At 44.8% G+C, this 20406-nt stretch overlaps 6 protein-coding genes across 8 annotated transcripts; 2 read left to right on the top strand and 4 right to left on the bottom strand.

Moving 5' to 3' along the window:
• Window positions 1-186: 186 nt before the first annotated feature.
• LOC111068466 (oocyte zinc finger protein XlCOF19) lies at window positions 187-1413 on the bottom strand. Its single transcript, XM_022357953.2, has 3 exons — window positions 1201-1413; window positions 512-1128; window positions 187-446 (listed from the first exon to the last, which is right to left on the bottom strand). The coding sequence occupies exons 1-3, from the start codon at window positions 1324-1326 to the stop codon at window positions 200-202; spliced, it is 990 nt and encodes a 329-aa protein (XP_022213645.2). The 5' UTR covers window positions 1327-1413; the 3' UTR covers window positions 187-199.
• Window positions 1414-1656: 243 nt separating this feature from the next.
• LOC111068463 (protein downstream neighbor of son homolog) lies at window positions 1657-3679 on the top strand. The gene is made up of 3 exons (XM_022357948.2): window positions 1657-1821; window positions 1890-2050; window positions 2104-3679. The coding sequence occupies exons 1-3, from the start codon at window positions 1774-1776 to the stop codon at window positions 3602-3604; spliced, it is 1710 nt and encodes a 569-aa protein (XP_022213640.2). The 5' UTR covers window positions 1657-1773; the 3' UTR covers window positions 3605-3679.
• Window positions 3631-4502, bottom strand: LOC111068470 (DNA-directed RNA polymerases I, II, and III subunit RPABC2). The gene is made up of 2 exons (XM_022357956.2): window positions 4140-4502; window positions 3631-4064 (listed from the first exon to the last, which is right to left on the bottom strand). The coding sequence occupies exons 1-2, from the start codon at window positions 4166-4168 to the stop codon at window positions 3698-3700; spliced, it is 396 nt and encodes a 131-aa protein (XP_022213648.1). The 5' UTR covers window positions 4169-4502; the 3' UTR covers window positions 3631-3697.
• Window positions 4499-6556, bottom strand: LOC111068464. The gene is made up of 3 exons (XM_022357950.2): window positions 6402-6556; window positions 5846-6336; window positions 4499-5784 (listed from the first exon to the last, which is right to left on the bottom strand). Exons 2-3 carry the CDS (start codon window positions 5859-5861, stop codon window positions 4499-4501), a joined length of 1302 nt encoding a protein of 433 aa, XP_022213642.2. The 5' UTR covers window positions 5862-6336; window positions 6402-6556.
• A 306-nt stretch (window positions 6557-6862) lies between these two features.
• On the bottom strand, window positions 6863-8325 carry LOC111068465 (altered inheritance of mitochondria protein 3). Of its 2 annotated transcripts, none has more exons than XM_022357951.2 (2): window positions 8215-8325; window positions 6863-8154 (listed from the first exon to the last, which is right to left on the bottom strand). In XM_022357951.2, exons 1-2 carry the CDS (start codon window positions 8216-8218, stop codon window positions 7091-7093), a joined length of 1068 nt encoding a protein of 355 aa, XP_022213643.1. In that variant the 5' UTR covers window positions 8219-8325; the 3' UTR covers window positions 6863-7090. The 2 variants fall into 2 exon arrangements, with proteins under 2 accessions (XP_022213643.1, XP_022213644.1); XM_022357952.2 differs by having other exon boundaries at window positions 8233-8321.
• A 3207-nt stretch (window positions 8326-11532) lies between these two features.
• On the top strand, window positions 11533-20396 carry LOC111068363 (ceramide kinase). Of its 2 annotated transcripts, none has more exons than XM_022357804.2 (4): window positions 11533-11999; window positions 17894-19684; window positions 19740-19945; window positions 20004-20396. In XM_022357804.2, exons 2-4 carry the CDS (start codon window positions 17930-17932, stop codon window positions 20131-20133), a joined length of 2091 nt encoding a protein of 696 aa, XP_022213496.2. In that variant the 5' UTR covers window positions 11533-11999; window positions 17894-17929; the 3' UTR covers window positions 20134-20396. The 2 variants fall into 2 exon arrangements, with proteins under 2 accessions (XP_022213496.2, XP_022213497.2); XM_022357805.2 differs by lacking the exon at window positions 11533-11999 and adding an exon at window positions 15467-15687.
• The last annotated feature ends 10 nt before the right edge of the window (window positions 20397-20406 follow it).

The raw sequence follows: 20406 nt of genomic DNA on the forward strand, positions 1-20406 counted from the left end.
ATGACTTCGATTCTATATCTAATTTGAGATTCCCAGTGGGGAAAAATGTTCAAATAAAAATATAGGAGTAATGAATGTTATTCAGGAATATGCAGTGTTCTGTTAATTTAAAATAGAGACATAAACTATAATTCATCCATGACAAATCATGCTGGAAGATCTCAGCTTTTCCAAATCCATAATCAAATGATTCGAAAGATTATTCACTGTCCAAGTCACGCATAAAATTAATTTCATCCTCAATTTGTCTAACGGCGCGATGGTGAGTCCTTGTTTTGATGTGTGCCATCAGGAGCGGTTTGGTCATGAAGTCCTTGCTGCATGGCTCACATTTGAATTTCATCTTGGTGGCCGTGTGGACGGCATGATGATCACTTAGGTCCGAGACACTGGTGAATATCTTTCCGCACTGCAGACAGGGATAAGGGCGTTCATTCTCATGGGCTCTGAGGGAGAATATAACGATTACTCAATGTCAGAAATTGTTCCTTTTAATTGTCTTTTGTCTCACTTTTCATGTCGCAACTTGGCGCCCATTGAAACAAACACTTCACCACAAGTCGAGCACTTGAAATGGCGCTGGCCAATATGGCATCGCGTCCTATGCTGTTTCAAATCGGTCTTTTTGGTGAATGTTTCGGGGCATTCGGTACATGGGAAGAACATCTTCATTTCCTTGCGTTCTTGGTGCGCATCCAAATGCTCATTGTAGGAGTACTCGTCATCGTAGAACTGCCCGCATTGTTCACATATGAAGAAGTTACGGCGTCGCTTTGCTGCGCGACTCATCTGCTCCTCCTTTATCGCAGCCTTGTGCGCCTCTTCCGCTGCGACGAGCATCGCCGCCTGGGGGTCCTCTTCGGAAGTGAACTCTTCGTCATCGCCTCTGTCAAAACCCATGAAGAGTTCATCATCGTCAATGGTTGGCTCCAGTTGGTCCGGGTCAATCAATTGCTCATGCAGTTCCGTTGGCACGTACTTTTTGCGGTCCTCTTCAGTGGACTTCTTGACCATATCCAGCAAGTACTTTTGGGAGAAGATGCAACGCTCCCGAAACTTCACCGCCAGGTCCAGTTCGGAGAAGCAGCGTTCGCAGACAAACTCCGGCAAGCCTTGATTGGTAGACAGCTGGAATGGAACAAAGAATAACCATTATCTGTACATGCCACACGTTTAATTAAGAATTTCCATTGAGATTACCTCGACGCCAGTTATCATTTTCAGTTGGAAAAGCAGCTTTCCGCGCATGTACTTGAACACATGTCTTTCGCGCTTCTTGTCCTTTATTTTATTAGCGCAAATCCGGCAAACCAGTGTGATATCCATGACTCCTAAATGTTTGTTTATTTAAATCAAAAATAAAAACAAAATTCACACGAATGTGACCATAGATGAACTAGAGATGAGCAACCTTAGCGCTGTTGGCGTGTTCTGGTTATCGTACAGATAGTTTCACCAAGATAATGATAATAAAGTATTTAACCATTTAAGATGAGTTTAAGCAATATATATAAAACATATTCCTGGTACTTAACCGCATCGGTGACTTTATATGGTTATTAATTGTTTTATTCAAAGAATACGATTGTACTCAATCGATGTTAAATATATCGATACCACCCAGTCAGCTGTTTTTTGCGACTTGATTTGTTTTTGTTTCTTTCAGGGGGAAGTGGAATTTTGCGCGGGAATTGAGACAAGACACAATTGTAGTATCTCATATTTTATTGGTTTAATTCCCAATTCGTTAACTTCTTTCCCATACCATTCACCATGTCCGGCGAGGCTAGTCTCGCGTCCAAATGGACGCGGCCAGATGATGTGAGTATTGAGTGAGAAATTCAGCTGATATAAACTAAAACATTATGACAACCCCTGTAATTTTTCAGTTTATCAAACTCCAGCGGCTTAAACAAAAGAAGAAACAATTGGCAGCACGTGTGAGCAACAACAACAATTGCAAAAGGCCAACACTTCAATTGGATGAGACTGATAAGAGCAAACTTTTAGAGGCAAAACTAGCGCAGAAACGAAAGAATCCCTTTGCCAAGTTAGTGTCCATTTGTACCCTAGTGTATAAGCCTTATGAGCTCCTTCTCTTAGATCCACAGCAGATGCGAAGAAGCAGCGAGTTGATTCCCAGGTCCAGGACCTGCCTGTGGTCACGGCCTCGTCCTGCTTCGTCCGTGAGACGCCCAACCGTCCGCCGGCGGCCAAGCTTGTGCTACAGAAATTCGATGCCCAGGCCTTTGCCAAGCTGCTGCAACAGCCATACGCCGAGGAGGAGGACGATGCCACTCTGGCTGCCCAACAGAAGCACACAGCGCATCTGCCTGTGGACTGGTGCCTGAAGACGCGCGCTCGCTTCTTCTGCCCGACGGAACTGCCGGCCGTTCAGTTGAAGACCTCCCAGCTGGCCAGCGGACTGACCAGCTTCGTGCGCTGCATCGACACCCAGCAATCTGAGAGCACGCTGGACATCTCGGATGCCACGCGGTTCAATCAGTGCACCTACTACTGGCAGCACCCGCATCTGCCCTGGCTGACGCTCTTCCCGCGCAACTCCAAGGAGAACATCGGCGTGACGGTCGGCGAGCGCGAGCGGAAGGCGCTGGCCGAGGAGTGGGACTACAGTTTCCGCGGACTCTTCCAGCTGCTGCGTGCCCGCCAGTGCCCCTACTTTTACTTGTGCGCCAACTCGTTCACGGTGCTGTTCCGGGCGGCGGGAATTGGCGGCCGCGCCGAGAGCCATGCCCTGGTCACACCCTCGACGCGTGGCATGAGGGTTGCCCTGCGCCAAGAGGGAATAGAGTTTACGATGCCCCTAAAGAGCGAAGCAGGCGGTGGCGATGGCAGCTTCACAGAGGAGAGCACCAGCAGCTCTACGATGGATGCACCAGACGAAACATCTGTGCCTCCGCCTCCTCCAACTGGCGAAGACGACGAGGACGATGATGAGGCCTGGCTGGAGAGCTTGGGCGTCGACGAGCGGGAACTGCGACGCATACAGGCCTCCCACGCCAGGAAACAGCAGGCAGCCGAGATGCGAGAGGATTTCAGCGACAACTCGCTGCTGCTCATCGATGGAGTGGAGTGCCAGGGCTTCTTCAGCTATCTGCTGAACGCCAAGAGCGCCATCAGCAATGTGGGCCGTCTGGCGGGAGTGCCACCCACCCTGCTGTCGCCAGTTGCCTTCCCAAAGGCCACCATGCAGCACCTGGTGCCGCGCTCCAAAAAGGTTCGCCTCGATGGCGTGGATTACTTCAGCACCGACATCAAGGGCCTGATCCTGCCCACATTTCTGCCCAGCGTGGCGGAGCTGCTCTCCGAGACGCGCCAGATGTTCAGCTCCACTCTGGCCAGCAGCACCAATACCTTGGCCTTCAGCAAGGCCTCGCAGAAAGTGCTGGAAACGGCAGAAGTACCTCAGCCAGACGGCACGGAAGGTACCGCCGCCGCCGACCAGGTGTTTGGCGAGCAGAATCTCTCCGAGTGCGGCCTCCTGCCAGCCGTGGTGGGCTCCATATGTCGCACTGGCCAGCATGCTGTCGGCCTGCTGGAACGTGTCTGCTATCAGCGGGGCGAGGGCTATGCTTGGAGTTGATTAATTCGAGGCAGTTGGCCCACAGCTTGTCTTAAGTTGTATATTTGTTGTATGTAATAAAGTTTTAATTGCTATGTATGTATGTACCCCGCTCTAGTTGTCCACCATGATGAGCTCGTCGATGCTCCAATCCTCGTACGAATGATCGGGCAGATAGCGCCGTATGATGATGGGTATCTTCTTCTGCTTCAGCTCCTTCATGGCGATCTGCAGGGGATCCGTTTCGCCGTCCAGCTCCACCATGATGGGTGCGCACATTGCAATCTGCAAGGCCCGTGTGCCCAGGACGCGGGCGCGCTCGTATTTCGTCATGTATTTGGTGGTAATGCGCTTCGACTTGGGCACACCTCCGCCCCCTGTTCCGCCGGGCGCAATAATTTCGATGTTATCCGCCTCCTCCTCCGGATTAATGTCTTCGTCGACATCCTCGTCAACGTCGTCGAAATCGTCTCCACCAACGCTGTAAGAGTCAGAGACCATGTTGACCATGTGTCCATTCCTGGTGGAATATTTGAAACTCTCCAATGATACTTACTCATCATTGCCGTAATCCTCCTCATCCATAGTTTAGTTAATTAATTAATCGGTGAATATAAAAATAATAATTATTTGGCGTGTTTTTACACGCGTCTTGTATGCAGTGTGACCACGAATTTATCGACAAAATATACCTTCTGACCCTCAAAAGTATACGCAAATATCCTTCTCATTTTCATAATATACTGTAAATATACCGAGAAAAATCATATCTTGTGGCTGTCGTTCTATGTGGACGTCCTTACAGCACTACCGATCCAGTGCTGAGTAACACTGTGGTTCTGTTTTGAAACCAGAGTTGCATTTGCGTTTTATCAACGGAACGGACATTTAATAGTTTCTGATTCTGCTTGTTCTTCATTCGTCTTCGGCACAACGGCGCACAGTGATATTTCGGCGACGTCTAACGCCAGCAGCTGCTGTTGGTTCTGCATGATTGGGAATGTACACACCGTTTGGTTGGGCCGTTTCATCTGACCCGCGTGGGAATTGCACCGCACAAGGTATATTTTGACCTGGAGGTGGCTGCGACCGTTGCGCACAATGTCCCGGATTGGGTTCGTAGTCATAATTGATGCACGTCCATACGTGGACATTTCGCCGACGTCCGATGCCTTCGCCCAGATCCCTGTCGAATCGATCAAGATCAAAGTTGGCGACTGGATCCATCCCCTGGGCTACAGGCTGCAACGATCTCATTGACTCGTTTTGTGGAGAGGGAGGGTAAGCATCGCAGCCGAAAGCTGGAGCTGGAGCTGCCTCCGGAGCTTCTCCAAAGTCGCACCTCGGACCCAGCGGATCCAAGTCGGAATCCATCTGTCTGGGGTACATAGGCACGGGATACGCATTGGGGTGACATTTTCTGCCACCGCCTTGGCCGCCTTGGCCATTGCTGAAGCATCGCCTCTGAGGTCTTCCCCCTGTGGTCGAGCAGAGTTTCGTAGCTGGCGGCCTCATCGCTGTCTGGCACCTCGAATCCGGCTGCGGTCGACTGCACCCTGGAGGCGACTGCTTGCCGCAGATCTGTGAGTTCTTATGAGCAGGCGTTGGCGATTGCATGAGGTAGATATTGTCGTTGTCGGAACTGCAGCTCTGCCCATGGTTAATGGATCGCTCTGGAGATCTGGGGCAAACTTGCGGAGCTGCTGGACAGTAAGGCATCGCTGGAATGCAGAAGAACTGTGGAAGCGCATAAACAAGCGGAGCCGATTGCATGTCACAATTCATGGCGCCGAACGCAACCGATGCTGAAGGCAGGAGCGCCGAGGGACAGAAGCTAGTATCATCCTCGAAAGTCTGGGGGCAGGGCCTTGGAATAGATGGACATGGTTGTGGCCGAACTGCCGGTGTCGTAACTGCCGGTGTCGTAACTGCCGGTGGCGTAACCTCCGGTGGTGCGCACGAGTGCGGGGGCTTGGGTCGGACCGTACGATACCCGCAAGTACCGTCATTGGTGGAAGGATTTTTTAGGAAGCATATATTCGTGCGTTGAAGATAACACTTGCCGTGAAAGACATCACGGCTGCGACTACGGCTGGAGTTGCTGCTCCCGCATTCTGCACCTCCATCCTGGCGGCGGTGCTGGCGACTAAGGCCGCCGCGGTACATATGGGCTCGCACCAAACGGCAGATAGCGCGGTTCCCTAGCGGTATAGATCGGAGTGAGATTGGGCTGGATTTTGCTGGGTGCTGTATGCTACTTGCCCATTAGCCGTAGCATATTTGGTTTATTGTTTTTGCATATTGAACGGTATAAAAGAGCTGCGATATTGAAGGAGCGAACACTGACAATTTGGATGACAATTTGAATTTACAAAAGTGTTCCATTGCCCCCCCTTGGCCGAGTGTTTTCGTGTGTTTTGTTTGCCTTCACCGCCTGCTATGCCTGCTATGCCTGTTACGACAGGGCAGGATGCGGATCACTTTTCATCCATCACTCACTGAACAACGCACTTGCTCTTTGATGTTGTATTGCAGTGGCCGCAGTGGTAGGGGTTTTTGGCAGTGTTTCCACGTGGATCCACAAGGTTTTCATTCTCCATGTATCCCGGGTGTCCTGGTGGGGGGCCGCGGTACACCCGACACCTGGCCATCGGTTGGTCTGTCGTGTTAACCACTGCATGTTTTCGTTCCGTTTGTCCAGTTTTCGTAATTATCGTTACGCTACCGGTCATACCGCAGGGGCATTTCTTGCACTTGTTGGTTTTGGGTTCTGCACACATTAAATGTGGTAAGACAATTCAAATGCATTAATACTTACTACCCATTTCAGCTCAGCTCGCTTGCAGTCAGATGCAAGGCAAGGGCAAGGAACACAACAGAACACCACAGAACACTTCTGAGAACTACTAAAACTGTTTACAAATATTCCCTAAATATGACACCTGATACTTGGCACTTTGCTTGTACTTTTTTTCGTTTCATTTGCTTTCCTTTTATCTAAATAAGGAAACCAATAGGATGTAATGCAGCTCTGATAATAATTTTGAGCTTTAAACTCCAGTTAAAACTTATTTTGGCGCCACTTCTATAGGTCATGTGTCATTTGTTTTTACCCGGAAGTTCATGCATTTCTAATGGAGAATTGCAGGACCTGCAGCAATGAGGAGCTGCTTATTCCACAGCAAGTAGCATAAAACTAAATAAATAATTCCCCTCACCCCCTCCATTCTTGCTAGCCGAGAGGTTCCCCAGCGACAGAAATTCAACAATTGGAGGGTATTTTGTTGCACGTCGCATGCTACCTGCCCAATCGCTATAACATTTGGTTTATTGTTCGCATTTTGTTGGAGGAAGGTTTAGGAAATCCTGAAAATTTTGATGATAATTTGGATGGCTTTAAATTTAGAAACGTGTTCCATTGCCCCCCATGGCTGAGTGTTCTCGTGGGTAGGGCGATGCCTCCTATGCCCGGTGTGTTGAATCGACCGACCCCTGCCATCGGATCGATCACTGAATAGCGCACTTCTTTTTTGTGGAGCAGTGTCCGCATTTGTTCCGACTAGCTGCGGCGCCCTGGTAGTTCATTGGACCCTGGTAGGGTTGACCGCATCCCACGAAAGCGTGGGTGGGTGGCGGAGGAGGTGGTGGAGCATCCTTCTGCGGCTTCGCGTTTGGTTTTACCGGCGCTTTACAGAAACAATCCGTTCTCTTTTTCTCGTGGCAGTTGCATCGCAACTGCTCCTTTTGAACTGGCACCACTTCTGCGGGTCGTGGCGGACGCGTGCACGTGTAGGTATCCGCAATGGGCAGGTCTGGCTGCTCAGCCAGACCGCGTTTCCTGCCACCAGGCCCAAGATTCGTGTTGCGGGTCCTGTTTTTAACGCAACTGCAACTCATACTGGGTCTCTTCCTCTTTTCAACTTGCAAAGTTGGTGCCACACAGCTCGCCACTTCAATTTCGCTATTCGCCGGCGGCTGTTGTCCCTGCGGCCCCTGCGCGTAGGCCATCTGCGGCTGCGAGTACGGCGGCGTTTGTCCTGGGGGCGTTTGTTGTCCCCCGGCGTATTGTGGTGACTGCGCCATTGGGTATGTTTGCCTTGCTGGCTGCGGCTGGGGGTATCCGTGTAGGGATGACTGATCCGGGTGGTAGCCCGGCGATTGTGCTGTGGGGTATCGCTGTATCGAACACTGCTCCGGAGGGTGTCCTTGGCCTGGGTACCTGTCGCAGTAGCCCCCACAGGTTCCTTGCGGTGCTGGGAGTGGTGGCGGGGGCTGTTGGTATCTCACTTCCTGCTGCTGGACGGACTCTTGAGGCAGCAATGTTGATTGATAGAGTGGCTGCTCGTATTGCTGTTGCTGGTATTGTTGCTGCTGGTATTGTTGCTGCTGGTACTGTTGTTGCTGGTACTGTTGTGCTGGAGCTGCCTGCATGTACGAGAGATCCTCCAGTGGCTGCTGTTGAGGCGGCGGGGACGGCGGTGGCTGGGAGCGAGCCTGCTGTGGCGTGGCTGTTGGCGCTATGCTACCACTAACACCGCACGGGCAGTTGGTGCACTTGCCACAAGGGGTCGCTGCAAGCACGAACCACACGTTACATGTGGCTGGACAGTGAAAATAAAATGAATACTCACTCATTTTGGCTCACTTACTTCACACAGGCAGGGAACAAAATGGAACACATCTGACAACTACAACAAATGTTGAGAGTATGCCCAAAACAAAAACACAATGAAGAAGACACTTAATACTTGGCACTTTTTTCCAATTATTTCTTCGTACAAAATATATTGTATAGCTTACATATGTATGTATGTAAATACAATTGAAACGTTCCCGTTTTGTTTGCTTTTTTTTACAATTAGCTTTCCTAAATTCAGATTCTTCTGAATCCTTGCTCCCGTGATTGGTCACCAATGGGTGCGATAAAAGTTGTGCTGGTTGATGCAGGGACATTTTCGCTTCTTCATATTCTGCTAGCCATGGGCTGCTAGCAACCCAACGCCCAACACCAATAAACATTGTTTCCTTTTTAATAGTATTTATTTGCTAGACACTTTTACTCGTATTTTATATTGTAAGAAACTACGTCTCAGGTGCATCGAACAGAACATGCATGTCGCGGCGGCGTGTATCAGGAATGGAATGCTAAAAGAGTTAGCGAGGAAGGTAACGCTACCGGGACTCGTAAAAAATCACGCAAAAGCTGTCCCTTCCTGGGTCGAATGAAGTCCAATGAGACCAACTTTCTGGAGCTCTATGACGACTGGCTGCTGATCATTGAGGAACTTCATTGGTCCTGGTCCTGCAGAGCTTGGTGCTGCGCTCCTAGTAGACCAAGAAAATAAAGAAAGGAACAATATTGCAAAGCTTGTTAATACGAACCAAAGGTTGTGTTAAAATAAGTCTAATATATATAAAAATATATGAAAACTATTGAGAAGAATAGTTTAGAGTTATTGAGGCAGGATTTCAATGTGACATTTCGACTATGTTGAATATATGTATATATTTTTCCGATAAAACGGTGCGACAGTGATTTTTGTACTTTGCACAAAAATAAGGTTGTTGTAAAAACATTTTCATATGTACTCAAATGTATTGTAAATTTCCTGTAAAAAAAAACATTTAAAAAATGCAAAGGCCATGAGTTTACTACTTTGCGCTACTTTATAAATTTCAGTCGGAATTTCACTCGTTATCCAAGACAATTGATGGGCTGAAAAGACATTTGTACGACCCTTCATAGGATTTATTACTCCATACATAGGCTGTAACTGAAGATATGCATATGATTGAGGTACATCTACCTCAATGATGATGATTGATGATTTCATAGAAAATTTTTTAAAAGGTTTTATGAGTAAACAATCCACAGCAGTGTAACCGTAGAGCATGCACATCTGGTCACACTCTGCTGCTAAAGAAATATACATACATATATGGGACTTTTGATCGACCAAATACTTCTTAAAATCGATCAAATGAGAATTGGAAGCTGAGCTTTATCTGATTTAGATACTATTATTATAGGTTTTTAGCCTATTATTGAAATATACTTTAATATATATACCACAAGATAGATTATATACATATATATATCCCATTAAACTAAAATCTGAATAAATACCAGTTTCGATCACACTCCCAGGATATTTGTATTTTTACTATACTTTCAAAATGACCGCCAACCCATTAGCGAATAAATAAATAATCATTATTATCCGCGGGTAAAAGTGATGTGATTTCCAAAAAATATACTGGGAATGGGATATAGTCTTGTGCGTCCGCCGCGGCCGACTTGTGAAGAAAAAGCTATTGGGAACCAATTTTTCTTGTTTTATGGTCCGCGCGAGATCAAAATTTCGCCCCCCTTCCCCCAGGACGACTTTGCGGCCATAAAGATACGATAAAACTAAAAACCGTTACCCTTTGTAACGGATTTTATATCGAAAAGTATTTTTTGGGTACAAAAAGACAATATTTATTATTGATGATAGGCCGTCTGGCTAAGTGGAGGCCCAGGGTCGGTCTGGCGTGGATTTATATGGCTAAATGAATCTGACATTCAAGAAATAGAAACGTACGGCTCTCAAATTTAACAAGATCCCACTTTAATACCTAATGGGCTTGGTTTGGCTCTTTTTTTTAACCAAACAATTGAATATCAAATACATGTTAAACTTAATCAAGTAGTAGCTTAAAATAATAGTAAAAATAGTCTGCGGAGGGAAGAAATTCTCCGAATCCCTCCAGCTTGTAGTTATTTACATTATCCAGGCTAAAAGGTATCCTGTCTACGGCCAAGTTTCGACGCACGCGACATTTTCCGACGGGTTGGTTGTCTCCTCAATTAATTGGCTTGAAATGAAAATAATTCCCTTTTACCAATAAACACTGAAACTGTACCAAAATTTCAATATTCAATATTAATATTACTAGGCTAGATTACTAGATCCATTGTTATGACGTTCCGTAAGATACATTTGATTTGTATGGGAAAAATTTTCAGCAGCATGGGAAATGAATTAGCAGCATTGCTGTGCAACTTTGGCACGGGATGAACAACAATCTGCATACCTTGGGAAAATGGAAATTATCGAGTGGAGATAATGTTTGTAATCTTAGGCTCCAATTAATGCAGAAACTACCCGGTCTCTGTTTTAAAGATATTAACGAAATTTTGCAGCTCGCGTGTACCAATAATAGGTATCAGAACCGGGATAAATGTATTTATAACACACAAACATGTGCATTAATATGTAAAAAACATGTCAATCTAGGATAAAATCATAAATAATGTTTCAATGGAGCTTGGAACAAAACATTTAACACCAATTAAAAGAAATAAGGTATACAAAGGTCCATACGCATAGAAGAAACTTGGTTGACCAGCAACACTGACGTCACATTTAGTCAACATTTACGTTTTATGCTTTGGCCGTTTTTGTTTGAACCTTATTATGTAAACAATTCAATGAAAAAGAGTTCTGAAAACTAGCCGATCCTGAACAAAATTTATGTATCTATCGGATAAAATTATTTGTTTAGGGCTGAGAGGGCCAACTATCTAGTAATATTAAACTGAATATCAAAATTGACGAATTTCATATCACAAAATATCATGGTATGGCAGCCCGCAGCAACTACGAATTGCACGAGTCTGGCAACGCCACAAAACGACGTCACATTCTTCTTATGTTGTTGTTGTTTGAACCTTAATATGTAAACAATCCAATAAAAACGACTTCTTAAAATTTACCAATCTTGTAAAAAATGTATGTATCTATCGGATAAAATTATTTTTTTAGAGCTGAGAGTCCCAGCTAGCTAGTAATATTAAACGGAATATCAAATTCGAGGAATATCAACGATGAATGTCTTGAAGAAAAATCAATCGATACTATCGTGATAGTATCGGGCTCAAAACCTTTTTGGAACAAAACAATTAAATTTTAAAAGTTCGCTGCTTCGGTCGCATCGCGTCGCGCGACAAAAAAAAAAACATTTAAACATGTCGGATGCGTAAATTATTAATAAAAGTGGACGCGTAGCTCTATGTATTCAAAGTGTTTGTTTACTGTGAAGATCCCATATAAATTTCTTGTGGAGCGGAAACAACCCTTACCTCCTGCAGACGCGTAAATCAATCTCCCCTTGCCATCGGGCATATCTAACGGCAACTTTGTTAATTGTTATTGCAAATTGTACAGAGCTAAAGTACTTAATCGAATACTTAAGTCATGATTGTCGTTAGTTTTCACGTCTTGTATTTATGTGTCTGTGTTTGAGTGTCTTTTGAGTGTGCGAAAGTGCAATGTATTGAATTTTCTTGATTTCCCCAACCGCGACGTAACTGCATTCAACACTTACATACGTACATTGCTTGTATGGATATACGGATATACCTATATAATAGGTAAGCTGTCCCCTCACCATTGACTCATTTAGTCAATTAGAATCAGCAACCGGCATTCCAATTGGATATTGGATACTCTTGCAACAACAATAAAACATTGTTAGTTATTGAAATAATGGGCAGACAAACAAGTCGGGCACACATATGCATACATACAAGTTCTCTCCCCACACACTCGCAGGAATTCCGCAAGCACACACACACACACACGTGCAAAAGCTACAGCTGAGTTGTTGCTGTTGTTCTCACAGCTGTCTTGTATTCTGATAACGGTGTATGTGAACATTTCAGCGGGGCCCGGCGGGGGAGAGAAGGGATGAAGCTGATGAAGCTCCATCTGATGTATCTCCATCTCTGTCTAATAATCTCCAATACCCCCTCGCACATGCTGTTTTAGGCGAGTGCGAGTGCACTAACGGCACCCATTTGGCCTGTGGCCAGAGCAAGTCCAACTGTAAATGCATACCTTGCACTTGGTACAGTGGTAACCAAAAAGAGGCGAACTTTCACAGACTTGAAATTCCACCCAAATGAAAATCAAGTTGAAATAATAAATTCAGTTTCATTAGAAAGTCTATCCTAGTGGATATTTTTTGCGAGCTACCACTGTACCTTATTCAATTCTTGTAAAATTTCACTGCAATTTACCTTTCTTCAAATCATTTTGTTTAGCCGTAAAGAGATTCTTTTATACATTTTATTCCGATTTTCATTGGCCAGCTGGTTTCTCTAGCTGTCTGGCTAGTGCTTCCCACTGATTAATGTCTTCACACATTTTAGTGGGAGGTCTTAGTGCTGTTTGTTATTTATTTGTTTTATGGATTGCGTGTGTGGTGTCTGAAAAGGTCAGACGTGGGTTGGATCTATGACCGACAGCAATAAAGCAGGTCAAGTTTGTATAACTAAGTATTGAAGGGTTAAGTAAAAACATGTTAGAGGGGTATTAAAATAGCAAGCACAGCGATAGCCAGACCGACTTTTTCTCATTTAGCAAGCAGTTTAATTTCCTTTTTCACAAATTAAATAATATTAAATTCAATTATTTTGGTCTTAAGTGGTTTCTTTTTACTTATCAGAGAATTGGTACTTTTTTTCTATATTTGATAAATGTGTCTTCTTATCGGTAAACTCCTCCTTCTGCTCCTCTGCGGGAGAAGTCAACATTTCCGCTCTGAAATCTGAAAAATCTGAAATCTCAGCGAACGCGCACACAGATTGAAATGTAATTTATCGTATTCCACGAGGTCTGATACTCCGCTCAAAAGGGCCTTACAAGCTATAGCGTATTGTTATTAAATATTTATGGATATCATGTGTTCACTTATCATCAAAAACATGAGTCACTGGCGTGAATATTTAGTGAAATTAACAACTGGGAACTCTCTTTGTCGGACACACGTGTTCGAAATCTAATTAAAGAAGTTTTACTGGTGGAAAAATTTACAAAAGAAATAAATCTATTTTTATCGATTCATAAGATTTTCTGTGTGAAAGATCGAGAATATCAAATATCTGTAGAAATCATGCCCCTTTTCTGCACGTTGTACCCTAACCCCCCATTACTACTAGATGTCATCGGTCATATCTTATCTTTAGTATACGAATAGCGCAAAATATATAGTACATACTCGTATTCTCGTACTGCCGACGACGTGTCACACTTCTCCAAGATATCACCCCGACTGTACATACATACATATGTAACTATGTATGTATATGTACGTCGTATATGGGGTACTATAGCACTCAAATGTTATTGTTTTGCTTAAGCGATAAGTCCCGAACCCTCTACTGCTATGCAGAACAATAGAGATTATAAATTGCGGGTTATTTGTAGATTATACTCGTACAAAGGAAAGTCCTCTCGTACTTAATGGAAACGTTTGGTTTGACTAATTGATAAACTATTGCACAGTTTGTATGGCACTTAATCATTGCATCGCTTGCGTGACCATTAATTAGGGGCTAACAGCATCATTATCATCATTTTGTAGATATTCGCGGCATTAGAAAATAACAAATACGACTAACAGCAGTCATTAGGTGTATTTTCGAAATGAAACATCTAGAATATATCCCCAATTTCCATTATTTGGGTTCCCCCATTCAACCCAAAAACAGAACCCCCCACACTTTCCGTCCAGTAATATCACGAGTATACACACATACATATTTTACTTAATTTACTTTTCGTGTATTTTGTTTACACATTTCCTAAGGGGGACGCCTCTTGTTTTTGCCTTGCTTTCAGTTTCTGTTAGCCCCAATTGAAGGTATATATTTCCGTTCCCTCATCCCACTTATTTATGATTGATTTTTACGTAGAAAACAGAGAGAGAGAGTGACAGAGAGCAAAGCAAACATTTATTTTGTGCGCATGTTTATTTATAATCAAGTTTTGTTCATATTCCCATTATACATAAGGGATTTCATTTGTAAAAATTAATTACTTTTTGGCATCAAACGCTGCTTTGTGCCTTAAAGATGAAAATGCTTGCATTTTCTGCATTTAATTGGGTAAAGCGAGAAAGTGAAGGGGATTTTGATGGTGAGATGAGATTTCTAATGAGGTTTCTTCAGAGATAAATCCCCATATGGAGACTATAAACATCTCCTACAGCTTATGCAATGCAATTAATGCATTTTAGAAACCTATCGTAAGAGCTGTATTGAATCTTTTTTATCTTCCATCTAATTCCTTGGACACTTTTTAATTCCTAATTCCCTCACTCTTTGCAAAGCAGTAATCTAGATTCTGGATCATATTTTCCCAGCATATTTTAGTCAAATATAACAAAATCCATATGAATAAAACTTAAAACAATTCACGGAATTGATTGGTAAGCTTTTTATCAAGTTTATTATTATATGCTCCATCCCTATTTTTGCGGACTATGTACATCATTTAAATCTAGCTATAATTCATTATGGAACATTCCCATTGCCAAAATAAACTTTTTATATTTGTACAACGGCCATTAAAAAGCGAGCTTAATTATTTGCACTGCCATGTGAGTGGCAGTTAGGAGTGTCCGCCCTTCATGGCTGAATTGCAGTTAAATACCCCATAAAAATATGAACATCTGAATGTCAAGATCGAATATAAATTTAATCGTACGAGTAGTGACAGGAAATGCCACTGCGAATAGAACTCGAAACTGGCTGCAGATGCAAATGTATGGTAGGCAGCAGCTGTTTCAGTGCAGTTTCTGTTGAGATCTTTCGTATACGCCCGGTTTTTTTTTTTGTACTCCCATCTGAACAACAAAGCGATTCAAGGCGAAGGTCAAGCCGAGTGCTGCACGCAATCGAAGCTGAGTGGAGAGGAGAGTTGAGTAGTGGATAGGAGAGGAGAGAGAACTCGTTTTTCAAACTGCTTTTCGAGACCGAACGCAGCTTCCTCACTCTGCTGCTGCGGCTGCTGCTATGGAATTGGCTGTGGCTGACTGATTCTAAAACTTAGTTTTTTTGCGGCTTTTGGGTGCTGTGGATCGGTGCGGTCCGTCGTCTGGTTGTCGCACTTTTCAGTGGGGTTAACCTTGAACGTTGCTCATACGACGCGTGAAACGGTGCTCTGGGCTGAAGTGGAAAAGTCAGTAGTTCTGCCTTCAAGTATTCAAATGTCTGGTGTCTAATTAGCAGCAACAAAGTGCTGGAGCTCTAGAGAGTCGCCTTGTGGCTTTTGAAGGTATGACTAACTACACGTTGAATATATTATATTTCTACACGGTATGTGGGGCGTACACGAGTTTATACAAGGGTAAACAAATGGAAGAAGGTTGAAGAAACCATAAACTACTATATGGTATATTGTGGCTCTATGTATATCCAATTGAAAATTGTGATCATGCATATCACTTGATTTGAAAGTCAAGCAAAACAAATATATATAGAATAGACCAATATCCCCCTTTTTTATGGACATTTATTGCTATTAAACCGATAGTACATATTGATATTATCTACCAAAATATCAAATCTATTCCCAAATTCTGATAGTATTCCTTACATAATTCCCCTAAGTATATATCTAATTACTGGATATCTTTATAGTCGAAATATCAATTTCGCATTATATTTTCCACTCTCCAAAATAAATTTGCATAGACATACATATGACAATATTCAGTTTGTTCATCTCAAAAAAGTGGAGAGAAAAAAAAATAAAAAGATTCATTGTTTTTGGAGGCGTAACTCAAAAGAACTCTCAAAGATGTTTATCCCAGAGTTTATTTGCACTGCTTGTCACTCTCTGGATCTCTTTTTGTGCCAAACATCCAATGAACGTTTATGGCTGGTAAATGAAAAAATCATAAAATTTATGGAGCAAACGTGAAGTGAATGGTAGAGTAGCTTAAAACATTGAAATTAAAATACAAATCGAGTTCTTTTCTAGTTGTGGCACATGCTGCAATATAGAATGTAGATTATTTTTATGAAATACTTTTATTGCATTTAGGTTTTTCTTTGAGTAATAGGATGTATTTTAAAGCATTCTACGAATTTCCGTGAATTTTGAAAGGTAATTCTTTGCTTAATTGTTTGATTCTTCGCCTAATTCTTGAATTTATTTTGTGAATTTTCTTTATTTACTCTGATGAGTTCCCTTTTCCAAAGAGTTCAATCAACTCTGCGCCTGCATTGTTTCTTTTCTGCTTCCCCATTCGATTGCTTGGCCAAGCAACAATTTAAACCAGTTTTTCTTTACACATTTGCGCAGTTCCCAGCGCGTCAACACGTTCGTTCGAGTTCAGTGCGCTATGAGCACGATATAAGTGTAGCAGCACTTACATACTCATATAAGTATATGCATATATAGTACCTACAATCATTTGTACAATCATGCCTGTAAGGTTATATGGTAAGAGGGCGAACAAGTTCTCAGAATGTGCAACTTTTCGTGCCTCTGATAAGCATTGAAGCGACGAAGGCAACTACGGACTATATACTCGCATTAATGGAACGAAAAGTAAAATATTTATGAAGGCGATTTGCAAGTAATCCAATAAACAGTGCACTTATTTGATAGCTACAATGATAATGGATGGCATAGTGGAGGAATTTTCCTTGGGGGAATTTTATTTATTTTTAAACTTGTCTGAATAAGAAAGTGGCGGAAAATGGTTTCATTTGCTTAGCTAAAAGTTGTAAGATGGTGAAGGAAACATTTGGGAACATATTCGAAATATAACAGAAATGTTAGCTCTTACTATCTTATAGATAGGATTATATTTCACACGCCTTCATTAGCGAAAAGCGAAAAGGCACATGGAACTCTTCTATATAGTATATTCTATATTTCTGATTCGCACATTTCTATGTCCGTCTGCACTCTTATCGATAATAAATATCATCATTATGAATCACATTTGATGGACACTGAAATATAATGACTGCTGTTATACAAATGTACGCCAAAATATGGCATGGGTTTATGAGCATTGAACCGAATAGAACCTTCATTCAACGAATGAATGGGGTTGGGATTTCAACAAGAGTTTTAATTGAAAAACTGATTAGCATGGAAATGCTAATGACTGCAAAAGATTCGAGGGAAATGCCACACACAGAAAACAAAACAAAAAGGAAAAGAGGAAAATTTACTGAGTTGCTGGATCGCTTCTCTTCTTAGTTGTTTTGCCCCCTCCCCACTCTTTATGTGTGCTTTTACCACCTCTTCCCCCATCTCTTATTACATTAATTAAGAGTCGAAGAAACAACACGAAAAAGAGAATGGAGACTACGCGCCGTAATTAAAAATTGATGGCAGAGACGAATCACCTTTTCTTCACCTCCCACCAGCTCCCACTCTGCCCCTCCCTCTTCTGCACCGTCCACTCTTTGTAACATTTACTTCTAATGGAAACCTGTTTTCCTCTCTCTGCCATTTGCAGTGCCGACAAAGCCACAGCCATCGACGGAGAGCAGAGATGACGCAAAGCAAACAGTCACAGGGGGGGTCAGCCACCTACGCGCCCTGCTCCGCCAACAACTATGGGACCTGCTCCTCCTCCACCGCCGCCGCCGCAACAGCGGCTGGAGACCCTTCCCCTTCGCATGACATTTTGCTGAACAACTTCCAGCTGAAGAAGAAGGCCTATCGAGTGCTGCTGCACGGCCAACAGCTGGTGTGGGAGCGCATGCAGAAGGTGAAGCAGTCGAAGCGGAGCAGCCAGGAGATCAAGGCACCGCTGCCCGATGATCCGCCTTCGCCAGAGGGACAGGGACACCGTGGCTATGGCCCCAAGAGCCACATACTCCATTTGGAGGATGTGATCAGTGTGCGGGCGGGAGACACAAAGATAGCCTCCATCAAGCCGCCGAATCCGCAGGCATTCAATGCGCCAGGGGAGGCCGACACCAGGCCCACAACCCAGTACCTGACCATCAACTATGCCCAGCGCCTGACCAAGTCCCAAACGGACTGCAATCGCTGGGAGCTGCGACGCCTCACGTTCTTCAATGCGGATCCGTACATTGTGCGGCAGTGGGACCAGGAGCTGCACGCCCGTCTGCACCAGTCGTCGCCCACTCGAATGCGAGTGCGCCGCCTGCTGGTGTTCATCAACCCGTATGGCGGCCGGAAGGCTGGTTCGCAGACATACGAGCGCCATGTGCGGCCCATATTCCAGTTGGCGGGGATCGATGCCACGTGCATTACCACCCAGCGGGCGAATCAAGTGAGGGACATCCTGCTAAGCCACGACCTGAGCTGCTACGACGCCATCTGCTGTGTGGGCGGCGATGGCACTGTGGCGGAGGTCATCAACGGACTGCTCTTCCGGCGCATGCGAGAGCTGGGCCTCGACGAGCAGCGACCCTCGTACATACCGCGACCGGAGATCCCAGTGGGTGTAATCCCAGCGGGAAGCACGGACACCATTGCCTACAGCATGCATGGAACGGCCGATGTCCGAACGGCGGCCATACACGTGATCCTCGGGCAGCATCGCGGCCTGGACGTATGCAGCGTGAGCAACAGCCAGTCGCTGCTTAGGTTCTGCGCCAGCGTCCTCAGCTACGGCTACCTGGGGGATGTGGCTGCCCAGAGCGAGAACTACCGCTGGATGGGGCCCAAGAGGTACGAGTACAGTGGCGTCAAAGCCTTCATCAGCAATCGGGGCTACGACGCAGAGCTGCGGCTGCTGGAGGAGCCGGATCTGCAGCCCACACCGCTGGAGGAGCATCTCCCGCAGAGTCCGGACAGTGTTTGCTCTCTGGGCGAATCTGTGCCCTCCATTTGCTATGCCAATTGCCAGCGCTGCAGCTTTGCCAGCTCCATGCAGGAGCAGCAACGCTCATCCCTGTTTGTTCGCGAGGAAGACTCAGAAGTCGATAATGCAAGCAGCGCCGCACTGGAGGAGGCTGAACCAGAGGAGTCGCATCTGACGCCCAGCGAGGCGGCGCTGCTCAGACCCAGGCCGCGGCCCGACAAGCTCCAGCTGCCCGTGGGCTCGGTACACTCCATGAGGAGTCTTGCCTCTGAGCAATGGAAGGTCATAAAGGGCAACTTCTTTATGATCTGCGGCGCCAACATAACCTGTGCCTGCGCCCGCAGTCCCAACGGAATCTCCCGGTATAGTCATCTGGGCGATGGCTGCTTGGATCTGATTCTCGTCAAGAAGACCTCACTGCTCAATAATGTGAGATTTCTGTTGAATACAGCCGGCAGGAGTGGAGATATTGTAAGTATTGGAGTCCTTTCTGGTTTATTTTAATTGACACCAAAGTACTTCACAGCGCAATTTGCCCTTTGTGGAGGTCTATCGAACAAGAAAGTTCCAGTTTAGGACATTCGCAGCGGCCAGTGATGAGAGCTACAGCATTGCCGGCTCTTGCCAGCCCATAGCACAGGCGGAGGTCGGCAGCAGCAGCAGCTCCACCTCTGAGTATTCCAGCTGGAACTGTGACGGCGAGGTGGTCACCGATTTGGACATAACCATGAGGTATTGCCTTTTGAGCTTGCCCCCAACCAATGCTAATGATCATCCTCTTTCGTTTCAGATCGCATTGCCAGCTTATAGAGGTGTTCATGCGTGGTCCCCATTCCTATAGCAAGCCGCTCAAGAGCGGCACAGCCCCCTCAACGCCAGCCAGCTCCAGCGACAATGTGTACTGCTGTTGCAAGGACTAGGAGAAGCTTTAAATATAAATTAATCTAAACCTAAACTAAACCATTTGGCCGTGACAAGTAGCTTGTAGTTTTGTGTAGGGTGTTCGTATTCATATTCGTGTGGGTATCCCCCCAATTATTGTTGTTTTAGCATAGCTCAAAGGAAACCATGTAACTGATATTCTTGACTGTATTATGGCATCTGAAAGGTGCACCAAACAAACGGAAACATTCCCCAAAGGAAAGGCCTGCATTATACATTGAAATATACATATACATATATGTATATATATA

This window comes from Drosophila obscura, unplaced genomic scaffold (genome assembly GCF_018151105.1).
Source record: "Drosophila obscura isolate BZ-5 IFL unplaced genomic scaffold, ASM1815110v1 contig_4, whole genome shotgun sequence".
In the NCBI taxonomy this organism is placed as follows: Eukaryota; Metazoa; Arthropoda; class Insecta; order Diptera; family Drosophilidae; genus Drosophila; species Drosophila obscura.

Excerpts from the sequence above, each read along its gene's own strand:
- LOC111068463 (XM_022357948.2), top strand. The coding sequence starts at position 1,774 with ATGTCCGGCGAGGCTAGTCTCGCGTCCAAATGGACGCGGCCAGATGAT. Across the intron at positions 1,822-1,889 it reads AATGGACGCGGCCAGATGAT|TTTATCAAACTCCAGCGGCT; the intron begins GTGAGTATTGAG and ends GTAATTTTTCAG. Across the intron at positions 2,051-2,103 it reads CGAAAGAATCCCTTTGCCAA|ATCCACAGCAGATGCGAAGA; the intron begins GTTAGTGTCCAT and ends TCCTTCTCTTAG.
- LOC111068466 (XM_022357953.2), bottom strand. The coding sequence starts at position 1,326 with ATGGATATCACACTGGTTTGCCGGATTTGCGCTAATAAAATAAAGGAC. Across the intron at positions 1,129-1,200 it reads AAATGATAACTGGCGTCGAG|CTGTCTACCAATCAAGGCTT; the intron begins GTAATCTCAATG and ends GTTCCATTCCAG. Across the intron at positions 447-511 it reads GCCAAGTTGCGACATGAAAA|AGCCCATGAGAATGAACGCC; the intron begins GTGAGACAAAAG and ends ATTCTCCCTCAG.
- LOC111068363 (XM_022357804.2), top strand. The coding sequence starts at position 17,930 with ATGACGCAAAGCAAACAGTCACAGGGGGGGTCAGCCACCTACGCGCCC. Across the intron at positions 19,685-19,739 it reads CCGGCAGGAGTGGAGATATT|CGCAATTTGCCCTTTGTGGA; the intron begins GTAAGTATTGGA and ends AGTACTTCACAG. Across the intron at positions 19,946-20,003 it reads GATTTGGACATAACCATGAG|ATCGCATTGCCAGCTTATAG; the intron begins GTATTGCCTTTT and ends CTTTCGTTTCAG.
- LOC111068470 (XM_022357956.2), bottom strand. The coding sequence starts at position 4,168 with ATGGATGAGGAGGATTACGGCAATGATGA. Across the intron at positions 4,065-4,139 it reads GAGGATTACGGCAATGATGA|CGTTGGTGGAGACGATTTCG; the intron begins GTAAGTATCATT and ends TGACTCTTACAG.